Raw genomic sequence first — 24,452 nt, 5'->3', positions numbered from 1 at the left:
CATGAGCGGTCACCAATTTTTTTTGGTTTAGGCCTAAAAATTAGCTAGTATCGTGTTGTGACCTCCAAGTGAGAGTTATGTATGCCCATTTATTTTGCAAAATATTGCCTAAATCTTTATGCCTCTTTAAGTGATTGCAATATCTATTCTTGGCTCAGTGAGTACCGCGCCCGCTATTATTGTCTACGAGGACAATAATTGCATTCTTCAGAATGACAAAACATCCATGCTATTGTTCCGAACTAATCGTTGCATGTCCATCTTCTTTTGTAGTTAGTCGCTGCGACTGTTATTTACAAAAACGTATTTTTATGGTGGTAATAGCTCAACAAAAGCACTGAAGTTGTGAATCAATGTGGCCCTGTAGAATAGACCAAAAATTCCAAATTAAACTGTTTGCTACAGCTCTGTCTGGTTTTATATGGAAGGCGTTTACAATTGAACATTTCAGGCTCGCACGTGATGGAACAAAACAGAATACAAATCAGTGTACCCAGTAGATGCGTTATGAATATATCAGACGTCCCAAATTCGAAATTGCTGCTCGTGGCTGCTATTTCAGCAACTTATCAACTGATTAATTCACTCTGATTTTTCTCCAGACATCGTCCAATTTTCACCGCTTTAACGAGTATGGTTCTGACTTGGAACGAACTTTTAGAGGGGTGAACTTATTGGGGAGCAAACACTGCGATGAAACACAGATTCTGGATTTGCTTCACTTTCGATAAACAGCACTCACTGTGGCACGTTAGGACGTTTGTTGCATTATGGCATATACATGCATAATGTATATAAAAGATATACATAAGGCATACACAGGTGTACATCTCGATTTACTCTCGTCCAGGTAAAATGCCTACGGTTCGTTTTGGTGTACGTGCTACAATACAGTAGAGTTTTCGACAAGGAAGTTTGAAGCGTTTCTGCAGATGAAGAGTCACCAGACATCCCAAAAACCGTAGGCACTTTTTGTTCTTGGAATACTGCTCCGAAAACGGTCACAGAGAATTCAGCCATGATCAGGAGAAAAATGACTGGCAGTTTAACACCTTAACCTGGGTTTTTGAATGGTTAACTTTAGTTCTGATTTAATTTGATCAATGAGGTATTCGTCGTGAATTTCCCGTTAGAGTTGCAAACATCAGGCTCCCTGGTGCTTTTAACCCGGTTATATTCTGCAGAGTGTGCGTTACGCTACAGTCATGTTGAAACTCTAGAAAACGAAGCATTTTTCTTGAATGAACGATAATACTCGACGGAACTATCTGGTGGTGTATTTAATATGCATGTGTTTACAACTAATCGATAAAAATAGGTACATTGAAAGAAAGAAGCAATGAATCTCCTGCAGTTAGATGGTTCCAAACCGCTTTAGTTAGTTACTATGTGTTCAACGGCCCAACAGTTAGCACTTGTTCTAAAAAATGTCATGTTTTGGCAGAAATTGGTTGTATTCATATGAAGCTTTTGATATCGGAAGATAGTATAAGACTAGTAAAGGTATATAAAAACCTACGTTCTTTATTACTGGATTATAATTTCTTTCTGACCCTTGGTAATAATCATTCCTAACCTTTCTATGTGTACTCGTAGTTCCACGTGACTTGTTCACCACATATGCTACGCGGTACTATACTGGGATAGATGCAGTATTACGGCTAAACTTGAAGAAATTGACGGATGACGCAAGTTCCCGGTCACCGTCAATAAGCCATCATGTTTGGGCCAATTGACGGCGTGCGACATATCTCTTCACTTTCGCTGACCAATCGTACTCCTTTGGATTAACATCGACGTCAAGAACTTGCGCACAGCACCAGGTTTGGTTAAGTTAAATCTTCTGTGGCTTTCTCCTATGTGCTTGCGTCTAGTAGTTTGACTGCTGCTGATCGGTAAATCCGACCAAGTAGCCAGCCGTTTATATTGTATTATATCATAGTTATACGGTCTTGGAATGACTACGCTAAACCTGTTAGAGGCCTTCAAACAACTTTATCCCTTGATAGGTCTTTTACATGTCTTTTTTTACATGGTCTTTTTACATGTTCGCTAAAATACTTGCGACTGAAACTTACTATGACTTAAAATGGCACTCAAAACTTGTATTTTGTTGCATTTTAGGTAGGTATCTTCCCCTTAAATTGGCAAGTGGCACGTAGTCATTACACGATTACTCTTCGCCTGGGCTTTTTGTCGGATGGGGCGCTACGGCCTTTGAACGGGGGTCTGAAAAAAGATTGGTGCAGAGAACAGAATCATTTTTCAGATTCTCTAACTACTTGTTCGTTTTATGTTCAAATTTTTAAGCTAATGTTTCTGTCCAGTAAACCATCTAACAGACTTCTCACTATGATCTTAATAACCTGGTCGTATTTTGCACACGTAAAGTTTTTTTTATAAATCCAGCAAGATTAAACGCATAACATGTTTAAAACCTGTGAAAATGAATAGGACAAAAAATACCCTCAATCTCGAAGTGTCGTAAGTTGTTGAACAAGGTCCAAGGTCACTATTTGTAATCATCAGTAATACGTTACATAAGAACAAGGTAGCTTGCAGATTTTAATGTGGTTATTTGGAGAATAACTTCGTTTTGCTTTGGGCAATTCCATGTCCTTATTCTAAATTCCTAGTCGTGGTTTGGTGATATACTCCCGACTGAAGCAATAATGTTGCCCAAGATTAGTTGAAAATTTCCGCAGCAATTTTAAGTCCGGTGGAAAACTTTCACCGTTTTCTACGGAGTACAGGACGGTGAGGTATTGTGAAGGTGGATGATTTCACCGCCGAAGGAAAGTTTGAAATTGCCAAGCACTCCGAATGATCCTGAACCCTAAACTGCTCTGAAGACTTATATGATTAACATCCTAGATAAATGCTTCAAACTTGAAACAAGCGATCGTAGGCGAATTCTTGGATAAAAGTGTTGAAAAAATACACTCACCTCTTCCTGGTGACAAATTCTTTCACACGGGTTAAGACGGCCACTGGCAACTAGTAACACAGTTGATTGCCAATACTTTATACCTCAGCTGAGCGGTGAAAACAAACACTTAGGCACAGCTGTTACGAAAGCAAACACGACCCTACGATTCGATTATCCACATTATCACTGATCTCGGTCGGCTTCATCATGCAGTTCTGCAGGTAGCCCATTCCATATCCATATATGAAGCGATAAAATTTGTTTTCAAACACACTGAAACAATGTCATGTTTCCATGTACATAGAGTAAGCTTCACCACAAGTCGCCACTTAGACCACACCCTAAGATTAATTCAAACCTTTCCGATTTGTCAGCCGCCGAACAGCTCTTTTTAAGCCGAATACTACTACATTTTTGCAACACATAAAAAATCTGCTTCCCGGTTTCGTTATTACAACGCGTTAATACAACGTTGCCATCACAGTGGTTGTACATGTTACTAGACGGTCGCATTTCCCCTCAGGCAAAAACCCGGGTGCTTCCGCAAATGCGAATGTTGTCTGGCACACAAAGCAGAAAAATCAGGGGGGAAAACGTTCACTTCATTCATCTTGGTTAATAGTCATCATGTCGCAATCATTCTATTCACGAAATCCGATTGCACATTGCTCCGCAACGTTCATCCATACATGACAGAATAAAAATAACGTGGTATTTTGTCTGATCAAAAAAGTGAATCGTTTGGATAGTTCCATCTTCCAGGGTTCCAGTCCTTTTCGTTCCAAAGATTTCATTTTAAAACAGTGATGCTTTAGCTTTCAAAATCTGTCGATTTCAAATCCTAAAATTAGTCTTTATTTCCCAAATGCTGTCCTGGTGGAACATACGATCACAGTCCGGAAACGGAGTATTTCACAAAAAAACATGCTGGTAAATTCATGGGAATAGGAAAAATGATGTCAATCAAACTCCGATGCGCAACCAAAAGTGACCGACTGTTTTTCAAAGATGAAATCAAAGTAGGCCATAAAATTTATTATATCCGTTATTCATGCGTTCGAGCATTTTGCATCGTTGCTTTTCACTGTATAGCTCAAGCTTGCTGACATGTAAAAAAGGTGCGCAACAGAAAACGTATATTCCGTCTGAGGGTAGCGTGATTTGGTTGAACGCTTTCAAAGCATCAGCAAACGTTTTTTGATGACTTGACTCGTTCCAGTAACCAAGTTGTCTTTGGACCTCATTTGCTTTGTCATCCATATTCTGGAGGAGTTTGGCAAGCCGTCTAAAAGATATTTCACTCGTTCTGGTGTAAATCACAAACACACTGTTCTTTTTTCACTTTAAAACGCAAAACTAAAATGTTCTGTCTAATCATCTGATTAACTCACATTTTATTGTTTCCGAATACCGCATACCGTGCTCAGTGTGAAAGCTGTAAGGTGCCATTTAAAGTGCTTTGGTTTTGTTGCAAATTTTTTATTCACTGCCTTATAAAGGGTTGACTTTCTTCGGAATATTACGATAAATACATGGAAATATGCAGCTCATCACTTTCCTCACCCCATAGCTGTGACATTTTTATACGTGCCGTTCACAAAATGCGCCGGGGATTATTGAGTCTATCCCCATCTACCCACCCATGTAACTGCTACTAGACGTCTGTAATTCTCCCCTGGCGAAATTCCATGTGCCTACTTCGGATAAAGCAATTGCTCTCTGCAGTAGAGGGCAGGACAGACAGGGCTAAACAGCTGCACTACTTATTTCAGACTGCAATCAAGCTATCCACAAGTCTAATGGTACATTTCTGCACGGCGTTGTTTCCCACACTGACGTGTGCAAGTGACATCGTTCATATAATTTAGTCTATACAGGTCTAAATGCAGTCCACAAAAGACCGCTGATTTTGAGTTTCCAACGTCGTTAGCCCATGGATGAGTCATCCCGCTGAGGCGGAGTTTTCAAACCATAAGCTTGGTTTGGTATGAACTGCATAGATGAAGATACGAAAATGGGGTAATTACCTATTTGAGCGGCCTACATTGACTAAGTATCTGACTTCAAAAGTAAAACACCTACCCATGTTGAAAACATGACAAGCACCTTGTTCGTGAGGTCTTACTCAGTGTCCGTGTTACGAATTCACGGCAGCATTAGGCGAGTTTTTCGTTTAACAAATAGGCTGTTCCTTCCACGCTAGAAGCATTTCAGCTGAATCATCGAATTGTCAAAATATCACAAAAGGGAACGAAGCTGGTTTGTTCTTTTTTTGATGACCGTCTGTCTAAGTCCTTTTGCTTGCGATAGCTGTCTGCCATTACATATGCCCTGATGGCTCCTACATAAGAGACAACTTGACTGGATTTGCTGTTCACACCCGAATATCCGCAGTATCAAGGGCGCGCAATATTTCGCGTGTGCTTGCCACCAAACAACCAAAACTTACACATGTTCATTTGTGCATTGGCAGTGCTATTAAACTGTGATCTAGTAACACTATGTTTTACACCCCATATCGGTGTACACTTTGACCTGATCTATACATTACATACTTGATACACCCACAGCCATAATAACCACCCTATTGTACAGAAACAGCTTGAGCTATTTCGTTAGTTCTGTAATATCAGCAGTTCTAGAATATGTTCAACTAAAACACACACTAAATCTGCATTATAAATAAGATTTACGGGAGAATCACTAGTGCCTAAGTGTCGCGCATCACACCGACAGCAACGCTAAAGGCCCCCAGATTTGTCCTGGAGCCTCACTGATTTACAATTGAGTTGGAATACCTTTGGAGTGGCCAACACGGTGTTCACAGGCACCGCAAAATCATACAGCACTGGTCTGTCCTCGGTCTCCGAATCTGCTCATCACATTCAGTTACTCCGAAGGATCATCAACAGGGTATGTGCTGGCGCCTAGATTTCGCGTTATGCGTTATACGCAACCAGTTGCACGCAAATGGTCCAGTGTGAATTAGATGGAAGTACACCGAATAGCGAACAAGAGAATTTCTATGATGCCATCAGTAGGCCTAGAAGAGAGCCCATAACTGTTAGAACGTTTGAGACCCACTAGACACTCCATTCAACCTATGGTGCATACAAGGAGTGGCTTTGTGATCCAGTGGTCCCCACATTTGATCAGCTGCCTGGAACTAAGAAATAAGGTTACAACGGCGGTGTACGCTTGATATTCCTGACCACTCAGGTTGTTAGAGCGGGTAATTTACGGGAAAGAGACGTAAAAGTAGGCATGAGGCGGTGATAATTTACTGGACAAGAGATATTTGCCACCTACAGACAATGTTAGGCACGTGTTACACAAGCGATTCTCCCAGACGCCCCGTTCCAACCGGATGCACTGGAGCCATTGCATGAGGAAGCGTGTACATTATCAGGTGAGTGCACCTCACCAGCTAGCGCACAAACCATGGCGGTACCCTTGTTTGCATAGAAGTTATGGGTATATCCAAGAAAGCCTTCATTTTATATAAACCATGATCAACGTAGCCACCGCTAAATAACTGGTGTAAAATTGAAGTAATTCACAACCTCCAAATAGTGACATTCAGCTTGGAGGTTGGTTCTTTTTATATTCTACACCAAATCAAACACTAGTTTTGTGATTTCTCAACTGCGCATCATTCCCGCAGTATGTAGGTAATAACTGGGCACACCGGAAACAGTGATCTATTATGGATCATGCCTGGTCAGGAGAACAGATAGCTTGCATGCTGAGATTGGGTCTGGAGCATTGCTTCATGAGAGATTTGAGTGAGCTTAAACATGAGTCACTTGCTAACTCCATATTACTCCACCGGTTACTTTGTATTCACATTAATGTCTAACCTTGTGTTTAGTTTTGAAGTAACTGATGAGTGAAACTGACGAGCAAAGCCGGTGGTGGACAGTCGATAGCTTTCCATCAACCTCATATATAGTGTCGTTTGAGGATTAGCGCTTCTACATATCCTAAACATCTTTTCAAATGAGTTTTTTTCCGGCACATTCATTTGAAGGAAACTTTAACCAAAAATTCAACTGAGCCCCAATTCACTTTCCTGTTGGCATTGTCAGTTTAGGGGACAGAGTAACTGGGGTTTCACTCTATATATTTGCACCACTCATGGGAGATTACGGAAGTTACTTTAGATGTACCAGACGTAGCTCGATGCATTTGTGAAAATAACTTCTATAAGTTCCGGTCATATCACAAGTTAGTTGGTAGTTTACAAGTGACTAGAAGTCACTTGTTTAATTATCAGGGATGTTGTCTAAAGGAAAAGTGCACCTGATTGGCGAGGGTGGCGTTGACTGTCTCTATCCTACCACATAAGTACCCTTCCACAACCAACGAATTCGACCTTCTGAATTTTCTAACTGAAACGTACTGTGGCTTTTAAGTAGTATATTCAATCGAAGAATATCATACAGAGGAAATTTCGCTAACTTTACTGATTCTCACTATCAAAACTTCGGTGGGACCATTAATAATCTACACGTGTTCCCACTAAACAGGTCCCAAGTGGGCTGGTCAATTCTGCCTATTATCCAGTGTGAAAGATAATTTTTAATGTGGCGTGTCATTTCTTGCTCGCCGCTCCATCTTAACTGCAAATACAGGCGCTTGCATTCATTTGAAACGGTCGGTGGACGCCCATTGAACCCCTACCGGTTGACCGCTTATCTTGAAAAACAGCACAAGAATGGGGGTGGAATTATCCTAAACAGTGGTAATCGTTATTACTCACTAAGCCAGATTGCACCGAGATTTGCTTGCACTTCAAAATAATTGCCTGGATCATTATCACCGTCTTCCGTTTTTCATGTACTCTTGGAAGTGCAATAGTTCGTTTCTGGTCGGCAGATGCACTGGTCCATTAATCACGTCAGCCAATCAGTGGGATGCTCGTTTATGCACAGTTGTGGATCTCAAGAGTGTTACTGAGGATTTGCTTTCTCTTTCTGGGTTTGGCCAAGTGTTTGGCCTATAACTATTGACCTTAAGGTTATCTTAGACTCCGTTTTTTGACAGAGCCATAAGACCATTGCATTACTTCCCTATTTTATTCCTCAAAACAGGAACGTCTAAACTCACTGCAACTTTCAAATCCAACTGGGGTCATTTATTGTATCCCTTAAATACTATCTGCGTTTAATCCCCAAATATGCCGCTCGCGCTAGCCCGAATTTTCGCGGCACCGCCCAAAAGTCACAGTCACTAGAATGATAGATTTGCGACGGTAATGGACCCTTATGAGACTACTGATACAACAATTCAGTAACATGCCATTGAGAGAGTGTTATTGCGTAGTGACGTAACTGAAGCGCTTTATTTTTGGGTTGCTTCTATTGCAGATCAGCGGGTCAACCTGTTATCAGAGTATCCACATTAATGTACGAAACTAGGAAGTGCCAGCCTCATTGCTCGTCAAAAAGGTGTGCAAAAAGTGACAGCGGTGAAAAGATAATAATCCATATAAAACTGGATAGCTTGCGGATGAAGTTTTTGTTACTGACCTTTACAAAAGCATCATTTCTTCCATTCGTTTCACTGTTTGCCCTACATCTGACAATCGTATATTATGAATAATCTAAGAAAGCAATGATGAAATTCTGAATATATTCTAATTGGACCGTCCTAATGCTGCTGCTGATGATGATGATGGCGATGTTCTTCACATATACTACCTCATCCAATCAGAGCTTCGATAAAATGGAAATGGATCGTTTACAATCTATCTCAGGTCCAGAGCAAACAGAAGATTTTGGTCTTGCAGTTCACTTTCTGAAGAACTGAAGGATCAGAGGATGGTGCCATTGTGAGGATGAGGTTACAGAAATCAAGAAAATAGATTGCTGTAATTTTATGTTGTATCTGATAAGGCAGCATTGAGATTGCCGGACAATCTCATTTCTTGGTTTATTTACGTAAGCACCTTCGTCTGAGTAACGTCTGTCTACTGTAGGTTTATGTGGTCTGAACTAAATATAAGTATGAGGTAGTGCTGGTAAATCAAAACGCGTTGGTTTCATGGGACTAACTGTACACTTCCTTTTATGGTTGTGTGCTCATTTGATGCAAAAACCAATCCGGTGTGTAACACCGAAGTTGAAAACGTACATGTTGGAATAATTTGCTAGTTTCAGTTGTAAGCCCGGACTTACACCACAAATCCCGACAGATTGCACCTGTGAGCTCTGACACAGTGTTAAGTAACCTGGCCTTTCAACGCGGGCGGTTTTTGCGATGTTTTCTCCGGCCTTTTTCCTACAGTCGTTTTCAGAAATGAAGAAATTGAATTGCCGGAGTCTCGCCGGTTAAACGTTTCTGGCACTCTTCGTTGACTTGCGTTCATGATTACCATCAATTGGCACGCAGTGAAGTGTTTACATGAACAAATCATCTCGTAAAACTGGTCGCAGCAACGATTCAGTGATGGATTTTGACACTGGCTACTTGGGACTAGAATGTAGTGTTCAAACCTGTAGAAAATTCGATTGAATTGCATCACGGGTATTGCCTCATCTAACTGGTCCAGTCGGTTTACAGGTTCTCCCTACCCTTGCTGTCCACAAATAATGACCAGTCCCAGCTTTAGGTGAGATTTGATTCTGAATCCATCAACGGATTCTGTACACTAAGTTGAGACCAAAGGCACGTGTCTGGTCCATTGGTGTTGATCCACGTTTCCGAATTCTCTCCGGAATAGCAGTCTGCAGCACGGCATGGTGAATTAACCATAGGATATTTTCGGAGTTAACTTTCGAGTGTTTAGTCAACTAGTGGAATCATTGTTGTTGCATTAGTTGCTTAAGAAATGCAGAGTTTCAACAGTGTCCTGGATACTTTGTGAAGCCACTGAATTTCATTTGTACGCGTCTGGGACCAATGGTCAAATATATTGGGCTTGTGGATGTCCTTTGGTTGGAGCGGACAACCGACCAACTCTTATTTAAAGACTGTCAGCATAAACAATTGGATAATTGGATCCTCAGTAGTTAAGTTACGGTCACACCTTCATCTTTAGAATTCTGCAATGTGCATATAAATGCACATTGTTGTATCGATCCGAATGATAGTCTATTTTGGATAAAATTTAGGATCTAACTGAGGACCTGATCTGAGTCCCACCACTTTCAGTGCGTAACCTTAATTTGAAATATTTGTCTCTGTGGAGACGAAAGTTATTTTTTGCCTATCGGTCACAAGCCCTACAAATCCTGGCTGATATGTCAATTAGTCAAGAATGGATTGAGAATTTTCAAAGTTTTCGTTCAGACATTTGAATGGTCAACTAAGTCACATGACAGGTGATAAAAAACAGGCCGGTCGCACCCTAGATGCATGTTCAAACTGAAACTGCTTTTCTCCCCAAACTTAAATTCAAGCCTTCATTAACACGTGGTAGACTTTCGTGAGAGCACTGACATAGTTGGCACAAAATGTACAATGTCGATGGTCTATAATGACTCACACCAAAGACTTTTATGCAATGCAAGACTCAACAAAGCATGTAGAAGTTTGTTTCTGGGATGCATCCTACATTTCTGGCCTTCTGATCCACGCAGGATTCCCCGGGGTACAAGTAATGTCAGTCATAACAATATCTATGATTCACACTTCCCGACCAGTTCTGCATACCATTCCAACATTTTGCTTGGTTATCAGAGGAGACATTTAAAACTCCACCGTGTTCCTACCTATACGGCTTTAATTTTTCAACTTTAATCTAGTGTTTGCGGTTGCAGTCTGACGTCATTGAGATTCTTCATAATGTGTGGGCTGTTTTGTCAAACGGACTCACAAAGTCCGACGGGCTAGCGTTGTTACCCAAACCTCTTGTCAGCTAATGGCAGAAATCACTGTCAAAAGTACCATTTGCAAAAAATTTTGATTTTCCTGTTTGCATGCGGCGTTGCCTTTCCAGACCATGTGCCACACATTCTTTTAAATTATCAGACACCGCTTAGTGCCCGATCTGCGATCACATCATGGCAACCTATGCAATGGACAGTCTAAGTGAAACCACCATATTGCAGAGATAAAAATATGGTGCGAATAAAAGTTGTTATTTATGAGAAAACCTATTTGTCAACACGAAGGCATACTGAGTCCATCTCAAGCCTACACAACACGCAATCCATGATAGCCTGCAAGGTTGCTGTGGTGCTGGACGGCCGCATCCATTGCTCATCATTAAGGCACCGTCCACTTGTGCCCGTTGCTTCTGTAACTCAATTTGTATTACCATTTTCATACCATTGGTGGCTTACCGTCACTTAAACAGTTTTATTTACGTTCTACTTACGGTAAAGGATTGTGATGATACGTATTGAGATTTCTAAAATAAAGATCCTCTGTCATTACCCATTGATATGTCATCTGACTAGCTATGGGACAAATATCTGCAACAAATTATATCTACAGCTAATCTTGAAGGCTTTTTGTTCGTTTACTTAAGTATTTCGTGTCGTTTGTTGTACGTTGTTGTTTGTTTCATAGCGCGTAAGGGCTCCTACCTTAACCTGTAGGTAAAAAATCATTATACATCATCATACAAGGTGATATGAAGATAAACAACACAGCCTAGCAAATATGCCAAAGCTGAGCACTAGTTTCTGGATTTCTTAGATAGCATGCGGTTGGCTACTTTTGCCACAACGTTTACTCTGAAACCGAGAATTCGTCCGAAAACCCATTAGTTGTTCACCAGATAGCTAATCAGGTTGCGCATGCCAAAGTGATTGTAATCGTGCGATAATAAGCGGTAACGAAGATTTCCTGCTTCCATAATGTGTTTTATGGAGCGATAAAAACTTCTCGGGTAAAGTAAATGGTATATTTCCTCGCAAGCTATCCGTTTTCTAGATCAGGTGTTTATATTCGTGATTACGCTCTGCCTATTACTTTCTGGAACAGCAAGCGTGAATAACAGTCTGATTTAACCTGGTAACTACAAAAGGAAATAAATAGGACACAATAGATATATGGGATAGACTGAAGCGGCAAATTCCCTGGAAGATGGTGCAGGTTTTAGCTACTTTTCCTGTCGGAATCTGACTGCGTTGGGATGTTTTCTTTTTATTACTGCGGAATGAGATAAGTGACACACCATTCATAACTAAAATCACGTTCACCATTTCGACAAGTCAGGCTCACACACGTAGTTGTAAAGTATAAAAAGCATGTATTGGGGCAAGTGGCCTCCCCAGAACTAGAGAAGTTTTCGGTACATGTTTTTAAAAACGAGGTCAGGCTTAAATTGCAGACATCATACAACAACAAATCCGTCACGAAGAGACTGGACGTTAGAGCGGTGTGACGGTGGTGTTCCCCGGAGACTGATTAAGCTATACTGAGGGGCGTCCGCAAGACTCTCGCAGGATCTCTCATACCAGATTCGTCAATGGTCGAAGGTCTGACATACACAAACTCCTGGTCCTCGAGGTTCGGGGTTAGAACATGTGTGGTGACATGTTCTGTAAAAACCGCAATCCGTCTGAAGTTCCCGCCAAGCACCGCTGCCATGTGGTTAGGCTTTTGAGCAAAAGGCTTTGCTTGTGGACGCTAATCGTTCTTCTGTCAATGTGTTAGCACCCTAACATTATCCAAACCCACGTACTACCATAAATTGCACACATACGGATAAGCTGATGTTACTTCGGCTAATGCGCAGTATCATCGGTCGGGTCGCCTTACATGTTGCAAACAGCGTGTAGGCCCAGAACTTAGGAGTGATGAATCCACTTGTCCTGTGTTGGTTTTGTGAGCAACATCTGCGAGTCACTTGGCCGTGAAATTCTCAGGCACCTAGAAATCAATACTCAAGCCTCGACGCCCAATCTATTTGGCCGCCTTCAATGTTTGCACTCTGAATCAAGCAGGACAACAGCTTGTTGCTTTTCTCACACTGGACTCGCTTGACATTGATAGGTGCTGTGTCCCATAAACAAGAATTCAAAATGGAAGCACGATTGCTGAGTTAACCGTTGCATCAGTCTCCACTCGCTTCTGGCTACGAACCTCTACTGATCCAAGGGATGCTACTGTAGAATATGCAGGCGTTGGTTTTATTTTTTACGGTAGCGAAGCATCAGTGTTGAACGTTGTTGGCACGTTATTGATGATGATGATGATTGCAAACAAATACGGCAAACGGTTTAACGAAGGAAATTTTTAGCAGGTTACGTCTATTTGGGTACATTTTAAATTTTGTCGACCAGATTTCTATAAAAAACATGCCGTATACATGGTCCGATAACACAGATTATACTCTTACATAGAGACCGATTCTTTTAAGTAACCTCTCGTTACGATCCCCACCTATTCGTGAAGTTGTGAGGGTGTACGTGAATAATCTATCACAATACTCTTATAGTTTGATGTAAAATATATAAAGACAAACCCCTCTGGGAAGACTACTTAAGTTTTGATCCGATACAATTTGTCTCGAGTGGATGTGTTTGTGTCTAATCACATCAGGAAATATTCTACTGAATCAAAATAATTTATTTACAGTTCCGTGTGTGCTTATGGGTTTAACCAAAATTGCGAAGATTTGTTATGTTACATGTGATCGGCGAAGCGTCTAACTGCTACTCGTGGTCTAAAGTGAATGTTTTTTCCAGAGTGTGGTGGTCCTGACGCAGTGCGACAAGACAAATCGATACGCGCTCATTCTTTCAGCACACGAATAATGACTGCATAGTAGACGGAGTCGCCAATATCCTCTTCTTCAGAGCTTTCTAGGACCGAAACTCAGAACTAGGTCTGTTCTCATTTATATGGAAACAGCGTAGTATGTAAGATACCAAAGTAATTATAAGTGGTGAAGATAACTTTCTTGGCATGTAAGGGGTTCTATTAGCTGCCCAAGTTCTATTTCAAAATTTCAGGTGTACTTCTTGTTATAAAAGGTAGTAAATGTTTCAGTTTAAGTGGGACTTACCGATTTCTGAATACTCAAATCTAGTTCAGAAAATCAAACTCATTGTGCATCAGTTATGGGCAATTGTTGTGGATAAAAACCAAAAGAACTTTCGGCGATCATAGTGAGTCATCGGAAACAGAAGCAAACCTCAGTCAATTAAATAGGTTGCCTAATAGTGTGCAGTAACGGTGGAATTTATTTAATTTTTACTGATGCAAGAATTTGGAATTGGATCTTTTTTTGGAAAAAAATATGTGACCACACCGACTTGTCAAAAGGCATAATTCAAACAAAGCTGCTTGAACATCAACGTTCTAAAAGCATTTGGAAGCAGATAATTCTGCGTTAAATGAATTAAATTTAATTTATGTATCTTTTGGCTTTGTTGTTTCAAGTAACTATAAGAAATTTGGACGCGTACTAGCGAGCTCACTAAAGACGGACGCGTAAACCTACGGACAGGTAGATTTTCATGATTCATGTCAATCTGAGGGCGCTTTCACCGATTGCGTCTGGACTGTTGCCAAGTGTTCCAGCTCAAAGTACGTCAAAGCAGGTCTCCACTAATCTGTCTGTGCTTGTCTGCCTTACTTTCCTGTTGCAGATGTACATTGGTTCGATCAATCTTTCGTCATTAATTGGTGAGTTTTGTTCACTTTGTCTATTCTTATCGTTCAGCTGTGACGTTCTGTCTCCCCCTACACATGATATGTGGTAAGGCTCAGAAACTACGCTGTCATTAGACAGTCACAACTGCTCAGTTAATGCGCTGAAAATAAAAATCTAGTGTTCATGTTATGCAACCACGAATTCGCACTCACAAATTTAGCCGTCGTTATTTTCTGCGGAAGGCTGGCCACTTCTAATGCTTGGCAAAAGAATTCCAGCTAACCCAATCTCACAACAGTTCTGAACGTATTATGCTGCACGCAAACCATTTCATGCCTTATTCTGAATGATATTCACAATGTCAATTTATTTTTTTCAGGTGATCTATCATCCATGGATAGTATCCAAACGGGTCCTACTAGCCCAGCGGTCCAGGCTTGGTTTTTGATTTTATGTAGTTCATAGGTGGATAAAAATGCTCAACAAAAAATCACCTTTGTGTTGTCCTGGGAATAAAATGAGATGCAATCAAATCCTTTGCTCACAAAATCTTGTGCTGAGGTTGCCTTACAAGTAACGCTTCATGTTTTAGTTGAGACGACAGTTAAAACACCAAAGTATGATGCCACTTTTAAGGTTCGGGAAAACCCTTGTACCGCTTACTCACAGACTCAACCTGTGTGGCGAGCGTTAATAGGACTCATTGCCCCATTTTTCATTGGACATGTTTTGCGTTAAAATACAGAATTGGATCATTTGAAAAATGCAAAACAAGGTCCATTGAAATTTGTGAGCGTGGTCCAGCGGATCGGCCAAATATACAAGAATGACAATTTATTTTTCAAGAATCCCCAACAAATGTTTCTGCAAATAAAACATTTTATGCGATAAATCTTGTCCTCTTGATGTTTTTATGTGTCCGTGCAACGCAATATTTATTAATATTTCATTACTGTCGCGGATATTTAAAATACTGCGCTTTGTTGTGTGTGCGAAAGCCTGTACGTCGCAAGCAATGTCGATGAAATAATTATTTTTCTCATACATTTAATTGCATATGGTGGTCCATACTGTTTCAGGCGGTTGATTGATGCACGCAATAAAAGGGACTTTCACACAAATGGGATATGTGTTAATCATTACCAGTTTTGCGTCTAACCACAAAACGTGCGGCTAACCGCAGGCTAGAGTAAAACATGAGTTATGTAACCGGATACTATTGGGAAACCTTCTTGTGAGTCCTTTTCAGTGTGGTAGATAGTTTCATTTTTACACGCACCGACTTTATTTTCTTGGCTATTTTACATAATATATAGAATGTTCTTTTAGATGTCCAGAGAGTTGCAGCAAGAAAACCACAGCTTTTCTTTAATACCCTACTCTGTAAGCATTATCTAATTGGGAATGTTCGCACGATTATCAAAGTATCCGGCGTTTGCATCGTCACTATGTTATGCTTCCTCATGATCTGTGGTTCGCCAGTCGTTTTACTTGAAAAATGTTGGAAAACAACAGGTCTGTTCATTTTACCGAATAATTCGCAAAGTAAGCTGAGGGTTTATTTCAAAACGTAAACCAGTACACAGACATTTCCCCCCATTACTCGTCATATTTTAGGAAATCTTCTACCTTTAGGCGATCTCGTCTCATAGGCAAGCTTTCTTTGATTAGTCAATCACAGATATTCATCTTGACAAAAACCGTTTCCCTGGCTGTTCTCTTACGCAGAATACGCATCCACATGAATCTGATAATATTTGGTTTAATATGTAGGTTACTAGAACCACATCAGTCCAACTATGAACTTCCTTGGCCGACTTTGTTTGACACAGTAAATTCCGCAATCATACGTAATGAAGTCTTGCCATGTATGCAAACCCCACGGCCTTCAATTCCATTATATTTGGAATCTAGTCAAAAGATTATTTTACAACCAACCGAAGGTAATATTGAGCAAATCACTGAAAATTGTTTCGTACACTAAGAAGTGTGCTCTTCTCAAAGGAACCATTCATCCTTTGTAGCCAAAACACGGGATCTACATTATCTACATTGCAATAGACGAGCCAAAATAGAGCTAGCAAATTTCTACGAAAAAGAAGTTAACCTGAAGCAATTTGCACGTGTTATTTGCAAATGATATGTAACTAGGAATATCTTCTACATTGTTTCACGCTGGTAAGTGGCTAATTATATTAATTAAATTAAGATCCTTACCTCAGAGACAACAATCCTAACGTCATCAACGGTGACAGCAGATGACAACACAAATGCTTCACCGCCGAAAACCATGTCAGTTTGAATAAATCCCAATACTGGGAAGAATAGAGAGATCGGGCAAGGAGGTGAACTTAGGGCCGACCTAAGATAAACATCAAAGTAGCTATACACCCAAAACTCAGTCAGACAATATAGACAGAAACTGAAAGCATAATCGCCACTGACATTGCTTGGTCGCCAAATCGTTTCGTCTCCCCCATGTCAAGCATAGAAAAGGTACCATCCTAGAAGGCAAAAAGCTCCAAACGCAGAAAATAATAAGGGAATATTTGCTTTCCCGTTTCTGCACAAAGAGTCGGAAAATACTTTAACCGTTTTGACTTAATAGTGAGGTCTCCACCGAATTCTTTACCAAATAAATATTTAGTTGAATGTATGATTTAGTTTATATCAACTTGGTCGTTCAAATATATTAATGAAATCCTTTGTTTTTAAACTGATTCAACAAACAATCTCGACAAAATTTGATAAAATTTTGATTGTCTCAATCCAATAACGGCAGCTTAGTCAACCTCAGTGAACCCTTTCGACTGATCCGCTCAGTTCATTTCACATCGGTAGATGTAAATGCTTACCCCCTGTTATCGGTTAAGTCAAGGATGCCATACATAAGTAGTAGTAAATTTTCCGATGACTAATTGGGAGAAAAGGTTTTCCATTACGGCTTACGAGCTGAGCAGGCCCATGGAGTCAAACGGATCTGCCATTCCTCTTGGGTGATTTGGTGTCCAGATTCTTATGAATCTGTTAACCTGATTCGCGCTAATTCATCATTTACAAAGCCGGTTATTTTTATCGCAATGATCAATGGTTTTGTTTGATTAAAGTTACATCCACAAGACCTTTTTTGCTGTCGGCGAGCGCAGGTGCGTGTCATCATGAGGACAAGACCACACCCCTCTCCACTTTAATCTTACTGCAATCAACAAAGTATCAGCAAAAAGCAGGGATCGACAAAAATTGTATGTAAGACGCTGGAATGCTGACACGCGCGTGTTAGTGCCAGTGGCAGTAATCAGGACGTTTAAAGTGGAAGCAAACGAATTCTTCCTAAACATGCAGCAAATGGATTTCGTTCAGTAACTAATGCATCGGAAAAAGGTTTGCAAACGTCTTATTCCAAACTGCCGTCCACTCTTTGTTTCCCATGGTTTATTTCTGTCCAAATTCCAAATTTAACTGGACGCCCACCACGCTCGACAGTCCACTATACTTATCCACTGTACGCCTTGTGAAGGACGGAAACTAAATTTTTATAAGCGTGTGCGAGATTTTGTACATCGATCCACATGATCACCATTAATTCGTCAAACTTTTTGAAGCCACTCGTGGATCAGCGTTGATTCCCCTCCGACATTTGTCCGCTTGCTAACCATCGATGTGAACCAACGCAGTTTCACATTTCCAGACCGTAATTAAATTTATCCAGTGCAGTGCCTATAATTCGTTTTTTTAAAACTTTTTTTCCTGGGCACTTTTTCTCCGAGGCTAATATAATAAAGCAGAAAAATATGCACAGTAGCGTCTAAAACCGTCGACAGTGGCTGAGTTACACGTGTGTGTCCCGTGTTCCAAAAATCTGGTATTTTTGTTCACAAAATTCAAAGTATGCGCAATGAGCAAATGTGCCTGAAATAGAATCATTTCCCTCGGTGGGACAGAATGCAGGATGTGTCTGATCCACGGCCGACGCCAGCCATGTCTGGTTAACAAGGCGTACCACCGTGTTACCCATTTAACTCAAATTTGCGCTCATTTTACAATTCTTCCAAACACTGGATATCATGGGGTTCAACCAAACAAAATTTGTCACTAATACTTTGATGTAATCTCCCATAGATTGTTTTTACATTTATAATAACGCAAATTCGCAAAGGTTCGTCAAAACCAACAGTCCATTGGTCGTTTTTTGTTGACATCATTCTTGCACAAGAAAACTTCAAATCTCTGTGTACGATGTGCTTGTTTTCGAGCAAGAGTGTTGCAAAAAACAGCGTATTTATTTCGTTCCTTTCAGAGCTGATCATTACTTGTGATTCGCTCTTTTCGAAGTCATTACCAAGATACTTGTTTAAAGAGAACTACAGTAGAATCCCACTGGAGTAAAATAACTGAAAACCGTGCTAAAGATAAGGCTTGTCCTGGAAACACAGCCCATTTAATTGTTGGCTTAATAACTAAACGAATAATGCGACTTTTAGGGGTGGGTGCAGTTTGATAATTTTAAAAAACCTTTTGTTTAGACTTCAGAAGTCTAGGGTGAACGCCTGTCGCTTATGGATGTTTTGCGTACTCCTCAAATTAAGGTTACGTTTTACCTCTCTTCCTCGTGATAAAGTGGCATCGTGGATCATGGAACTTTGGCTTCTCCGCTATGGATAGGCCGGATATTTTCTTGCCAAAAGAGCAATTTGCTTTGTTTATAATGGCTTTTGCTTGAATGGACAAGGGCAATCATATCAACATCCAATCGTCCAGGAAGCCGTTACATATTGACTGGAGTTATTCTTTCCTTTGTTTAAAAGCGACACTTTTTGGATGCTCGAAGAAAATTAAATCTCTAGATTTAGGCAAGATCTTAAGAGCGCGCCCGACTTGACGTCCAACGGTCCTCATTAAGACACTTTTGCAATTGCAAGTATCTTTCCCTTCAATCTACGGAGGTAGGTACGTAGGATAATTTCTACACAAACACAACTCTAGAGGGCCTTGCTTTAAACCTGCTGTGATTCTAAAGTCAATAAAATTATTCCAGGTCTTATTGTGTCGATATTATACGCTGTCGACTAGGATGAACACGTGTAGACACTTTTCTTTGGCAGTCAACCGATATTATATAATCATAAAAGATTATATAATATATATAATATTATAACATTATAAGATTATAACATTATAACATGCACATACATATACATATATTGTTATTCACCTACCCAATAGTTTCACGCTTGCACTCATCATGCAAAAAATCAAAATTGGAATTCTCCACATTAACCGCAGTTGTGTTTCCAAGCGGTCACTAATACTGGAGCATCTTCGTATAAAAATGAAATGAGCAGGCAGACAAAAAGGGCATTTTTATCATGCAGAATTAGCAATCTCACTAGAGCCAGATATCTTCGAATAGCGACTTAAACTGTATGACGGTTTACTTTACTGCACCCATGTATGCGCCGTATATAAAAACTTTTTCGTTAGGATTTTCAATTGGTTATCCGGCGTAGCCGCTTTCGTTACGTAATCCAATAGTAAAATCTCTTAAAACTAACTTTCGGAAATCGATATTTCAAATTATTTTCCCGATTTTGGACACGCTCGTTAAATTTGTTCATGTTTACCCGCACATCACCGTACACAACTTGCGTGCTATTCGGCCATTTTACTGAAGAAATGGAAACGAATCCACCCATAAATTTTCGAATGTTTATCTGCTTCCATGTTTTTGTTTCGTGTACAAAGAACTTGCCTTCGAACACTCAGTTACTATTGGAACAAGAAAGTTGAAATTTTGAATGTAGTGCTAGCCAAAAGCGGTAGTCCTGTTTTTCCTTTGGTTATTTGAAACGGTAAAACAACCCTGAACAGCTGTTATCAGGAATGACGTCTTGCACTGGATGCCGTAGTAATGTCATTCGCATCGCAACGTAAAGGTAAAAGCTCCTTTCGGGCACCTGTATAAACCATTCTGCAGCAGTTCACTCATTGATTTTCTTTGACCTTTGAGTATTATTTTGCACGCGAATTAAGCGTTGAATTGTATGGCTGGTTTTCCGTTGACTAACAAATTCACACACCGTTGTTTAAACTCATAAGACTACCACAGAGAAAAACAAACGTCTGGAGAAATCATCAAGGCAGAAACAACTCTATTCAAGGCCGACTGCTATAGATTAACTCCAACAATCTGTTGAACCACGTCGAGTTACGCACAAAACCCCAAAAGCCAATTCTTTCAAATGGAGGTTTAGATACAAATGCGGTACTATAAGTAAAATAATAAAATGATAAAGCTTTACAAACCTCAAATCGTGGGACCATACCGGCTTCTATACACTGAATTAGGAACTGCTAATTACTAACTGGTCTCAACGTCCACGCTGACTCAAAGCCACGTGTTTACAAGCAGCGAAATCGCGTGTGAACTTAAACGATACGTCCGAGAACAAGGCCAAAGAGGGTTTATTTCAGGTCGAAAACAACAAGGGTGGTATAGACACAGACCAAAATAACAAAAAAGGGGGAATCGCGTTTTACAATGCAAAAACTAGAAGAAAATGTTCTGTTCAAAACTATAGTCTGCGAAAAAATATACCTTGAATATTGTGTCAGTCAGTGAACGACAGAAGGTTGATATTAAAATAGTAGTTATAAATTCAAGGCAATCTTGCTCCGGGCCACTTGACGTGCCAGTTTGTAGGCGCATGGTGTGTGTTAGTTGGCAACGCCCTACATGAATGAAAAGTTGTGCAGTCAAGCGCACCGGCATCATCAACAATCCCCGTGTGTTCATTTCATCACAACCAACTCTTCACAAAAATGCAGGTTACTTGAAATTGTATCCAACAGAAATGAAGGACGGGGCATAGGCTTGAAATCTATTAGGCTGATTTTGAAAAATACTTTTTTATGCTTCCCTCAAAAGACGCAAGGCTTATTGCTCAATTCTTTGGACCAACGATTACGCGGTCACTGTTTTGCAACGCAATATGCACTGTGTTAATTACGGTGCATCTCTCTTTTACTTGTTGGAACCAAGTTATAGGCAGCCATATCGTTAATGTAGACCAATTTCCGTTTTTATGGTTATTTGGTTTAATTTGAATAAACGCGATCTTTATGCAAGCCAAGCATCTCTTTGTGTGCTTTAGGTGGATATGCTTCATGTTTGTTGTGTATTTTCCAACAACGGTCAAACATTAATGGATGCTTGTATCCGACGACAGCTTAAGCATGTTTTTTTTAAATCACTGACACTAAGCTTCGATTTACTTTTCCTGACTAGACAAAACAAAATATTTAACTTTGTTTTCGAAGCATCGAAATTTATTCCCATTGTCAATTCAAAGGAACATGCTACCAACACACTGGCATGTACTAATTTGGTGATTCAGTTGTTGACCCTTTGTATTGCAACTCATCTTGTGTAAAGGATGGAATAGACCAACTATTCTAGGACTGATGTTTACTGTGTTCCGTATCTAAGTACCAGCGTAAAAACCCAAACTTCGCTTCGTGCTCAAATGTCACAAACCCTGAAGTGGATCATAATTATCAGCTAGCATCCCTTGGCTCGGAAAAAACATGCTGCGCAATTTAGGCGTTCGTTTTAAATGCTGTGTTGTTTAAAAATTAAACATTGTTAGTTCTTAGTTGGCCTTCTCAGAGTTTGCGAGGTTACTGGAGTTTGAGTTAGGTTAAGGCATCAGAATAAGCTACTTTCAGATAATCTAATGAGTCAAACGTTTATCCCACTAAACGTTGGAGTCGTGAATAATACAGAAGCAAAAGTCCACTTCCTGCCCTAATCCACGGCCTTAATCCATACAAAAGCTAAGTTTATACCATAATTGACTTTTACTATCTGGGGTTTACTATGTCGTAACTTCGTTTGTTTAAAAAGGTATCTATGTTGTCATTTGGAGATATATATATCGGATGCAATAACGATGTGCACCGGCGATGTGCTTGGAATTTTCTAAATATTATAACAAGGCGATTCATGAATGACACGAAAATGAATGTTACTTTTTTCTCTGGGATTTATCATCATGTGTGTGCATTTAGGCCGCTGTGTTTTTATCCCTTTTCAAACGACAGTCAGCCTTAATTTTTGAGACACACCTATCTGTCACTAAGTGAAATATGGATAGTACTTTTTGAAACAGTAATAGGATGGGGTAGCTGGTATTCTGTGAAAGACACATTAAATTTCTTTTAATTTTAAGATCACTTGGCTATCAGAGGCATGCGATTAAGATAGTTATTATTTTTTGTACCCGAAATCCCGTGGGATTCTAAGTGGGAATAACAACTGTGGGTTGAAGTATTTCCTTAATATGACTTTTTTGCTTTGTGGGCTGAGGAACAGAGTTATTCGGAAATTAATGCAATCTTGAAGAACGCTAAGAGCTAATGAATGTCTGCAAGTCTGCACATGACATCCGATTTCGTGCTTTCTTGTGCTTGTGTGCATTTCTAAACCAGATCTTTTCCATGAGTTTTAAGTTGAGTGATTGGCAGCTTAAACGGACCACTGAACCTATGTTGTTTAGTCCGCAATATTGCGGAAGTAGCACCATTTAAAAAGGAGTTTAAGTGGCACTTTACCAGTGTAATACAACAAAATGGCGACCACAAATTGGGCAAGGACCTCAAGTTGCGCTTTATGTCAACAAGTGTCTCATTCCTGTCAGTCGTTTTTGTGTAAACACCCGGAAACTGCGAGTAATAGTGAAGCGGTACCTGTCTAATCATTCACTTTATCAACACTATTTGCATTACTCATTTGTCCACGTTAACTAGGCGACCAGAACATGTTAAACTAAGTTATTTTCCTTAAATACGATGTGTGCATCCAAATAGGATAGCGACGTCATTCCAAGGTAACCTGCAATATTTCCGCATAGCGTTATCACCGCGACTGTTTGCATTCCCTCGTGTTCTTCCTTTTAACCAGCGGTTTGTCCAGATTTCAGACTTCACTCTTCTGGTACCAGCCTTGTCTAAAACGAAAAATAATCCTTGATTTGTTTTTTCGTGTTTTGATTGTTAGGGCAAATTTACCCATTTTATCACTTGTCTCCGAAGAAATGATTAGTAGTTCTGTATGGCAGTGCTGAAATCAAATAACCACTATCCTTCGCGAGGAGATATTTTATTCCACAGTAGTTCCGTAAGCTGGACTAATCAGGTATTCTGACCCTGCAAACATAAAAAAATCTTACTCCCAAAACAGTTTTTGAAAATATTACCAGGTTTCAAAGAATCTTCATGAGAAGAAAAGAACTGAGGTTCAACAACCCAGTATCTAGATCACCACGGCAAAGCTGGAGAAACGAAGCACTGTCTCTGCTCGCACATCCGGGGCTTGGCTTTTATCACGATAATTGTTCTAAGAAATTAAAATGACTGTCACCCAACTAAAACGGTTGCTTCAACTAGTCACTAGTAGACTTAACGTTCTCAACATAATTAGGAATTTCGGATAACAGCTGGCCGACTGGGTTCAAATGGTTTCAGTTGATGAAAATCTCCCCTGTGTAAATATCCCTCATTGACTGTACACCGCTAAAATTTAGTATACTTACGTTTTGCTTCTCCCAACAGTGCAGAAGTGAGGATTTATGAACAAACAATTATTTGTGTTTTGATGTCCGAAACATTCTCAAACTGGCTTCTATAACTCATTCAATATTTTTACAAAAGAGTAGGCAAAATATGTGTGGAAACTTTCTCTCTGTGATTTTTGACGTCACTAAAAGTGGGTAAACTTTTTTTAACTGGTTGCCATTTAGGCAGTGCCAAGGTTGCTGAAAACGCTGGAAAACTTTTCAGCAGCTACTAATCTCACTGACTGCTCTCACGAATTCAGGTTGAACTGGTGTTGCTTTCTCGTTATTTTAGCTCAAACGGCAATAGACCGAGCCTTATGGGATCTAACGTGAGTATATACCTGTTTCTGCGTAA

At 40.0% G+C, this 24,452-nt stretch overlaps 1 protein-coding gene across 1 annotated transcript in view; it reads right to left on the bottom strand.

The window, feature by feature from the left end:
• T265_03165 (hypothetical protein) overlaps positions 1-24,452 on the bottom strand; it is a gene marked incomplete at both ends in the record, with an annotated part of 82,199 nt that overhangs the window by 32,131 nt on the left and 25,616 nt on the right. The window contains one exon of the mRNA XM_009167578.1: positions 16,701-16,798. Within this exon, the coding sequence (XP_009165842.1) occupies positions 16,701-16,798 (98 nt within the window). The remainder of the gene's footprint in view (positions 1-16,700; positions 16,799-24,452) is intronic.

The sequence above is a fragment of the Opisthorchis viverrini genome (assembly GCF_000715545.1).
Source record: "Opisthorchis viverrini unplaced genomic scaffold opera_v5_43, whole genome shotgun sequence".
NCBI classification, from domain to species: domain Eukaryota; kingdom Metazoa; phylum Platyhelminthes; class Trematoda; order Opisthorchiida; family Opisthorchiidae; genus Opisthorchis; species Opisthorchis viverrini.
This window is presented reverse-complemented; position numbering and strand designations above follow the sequence as displayed.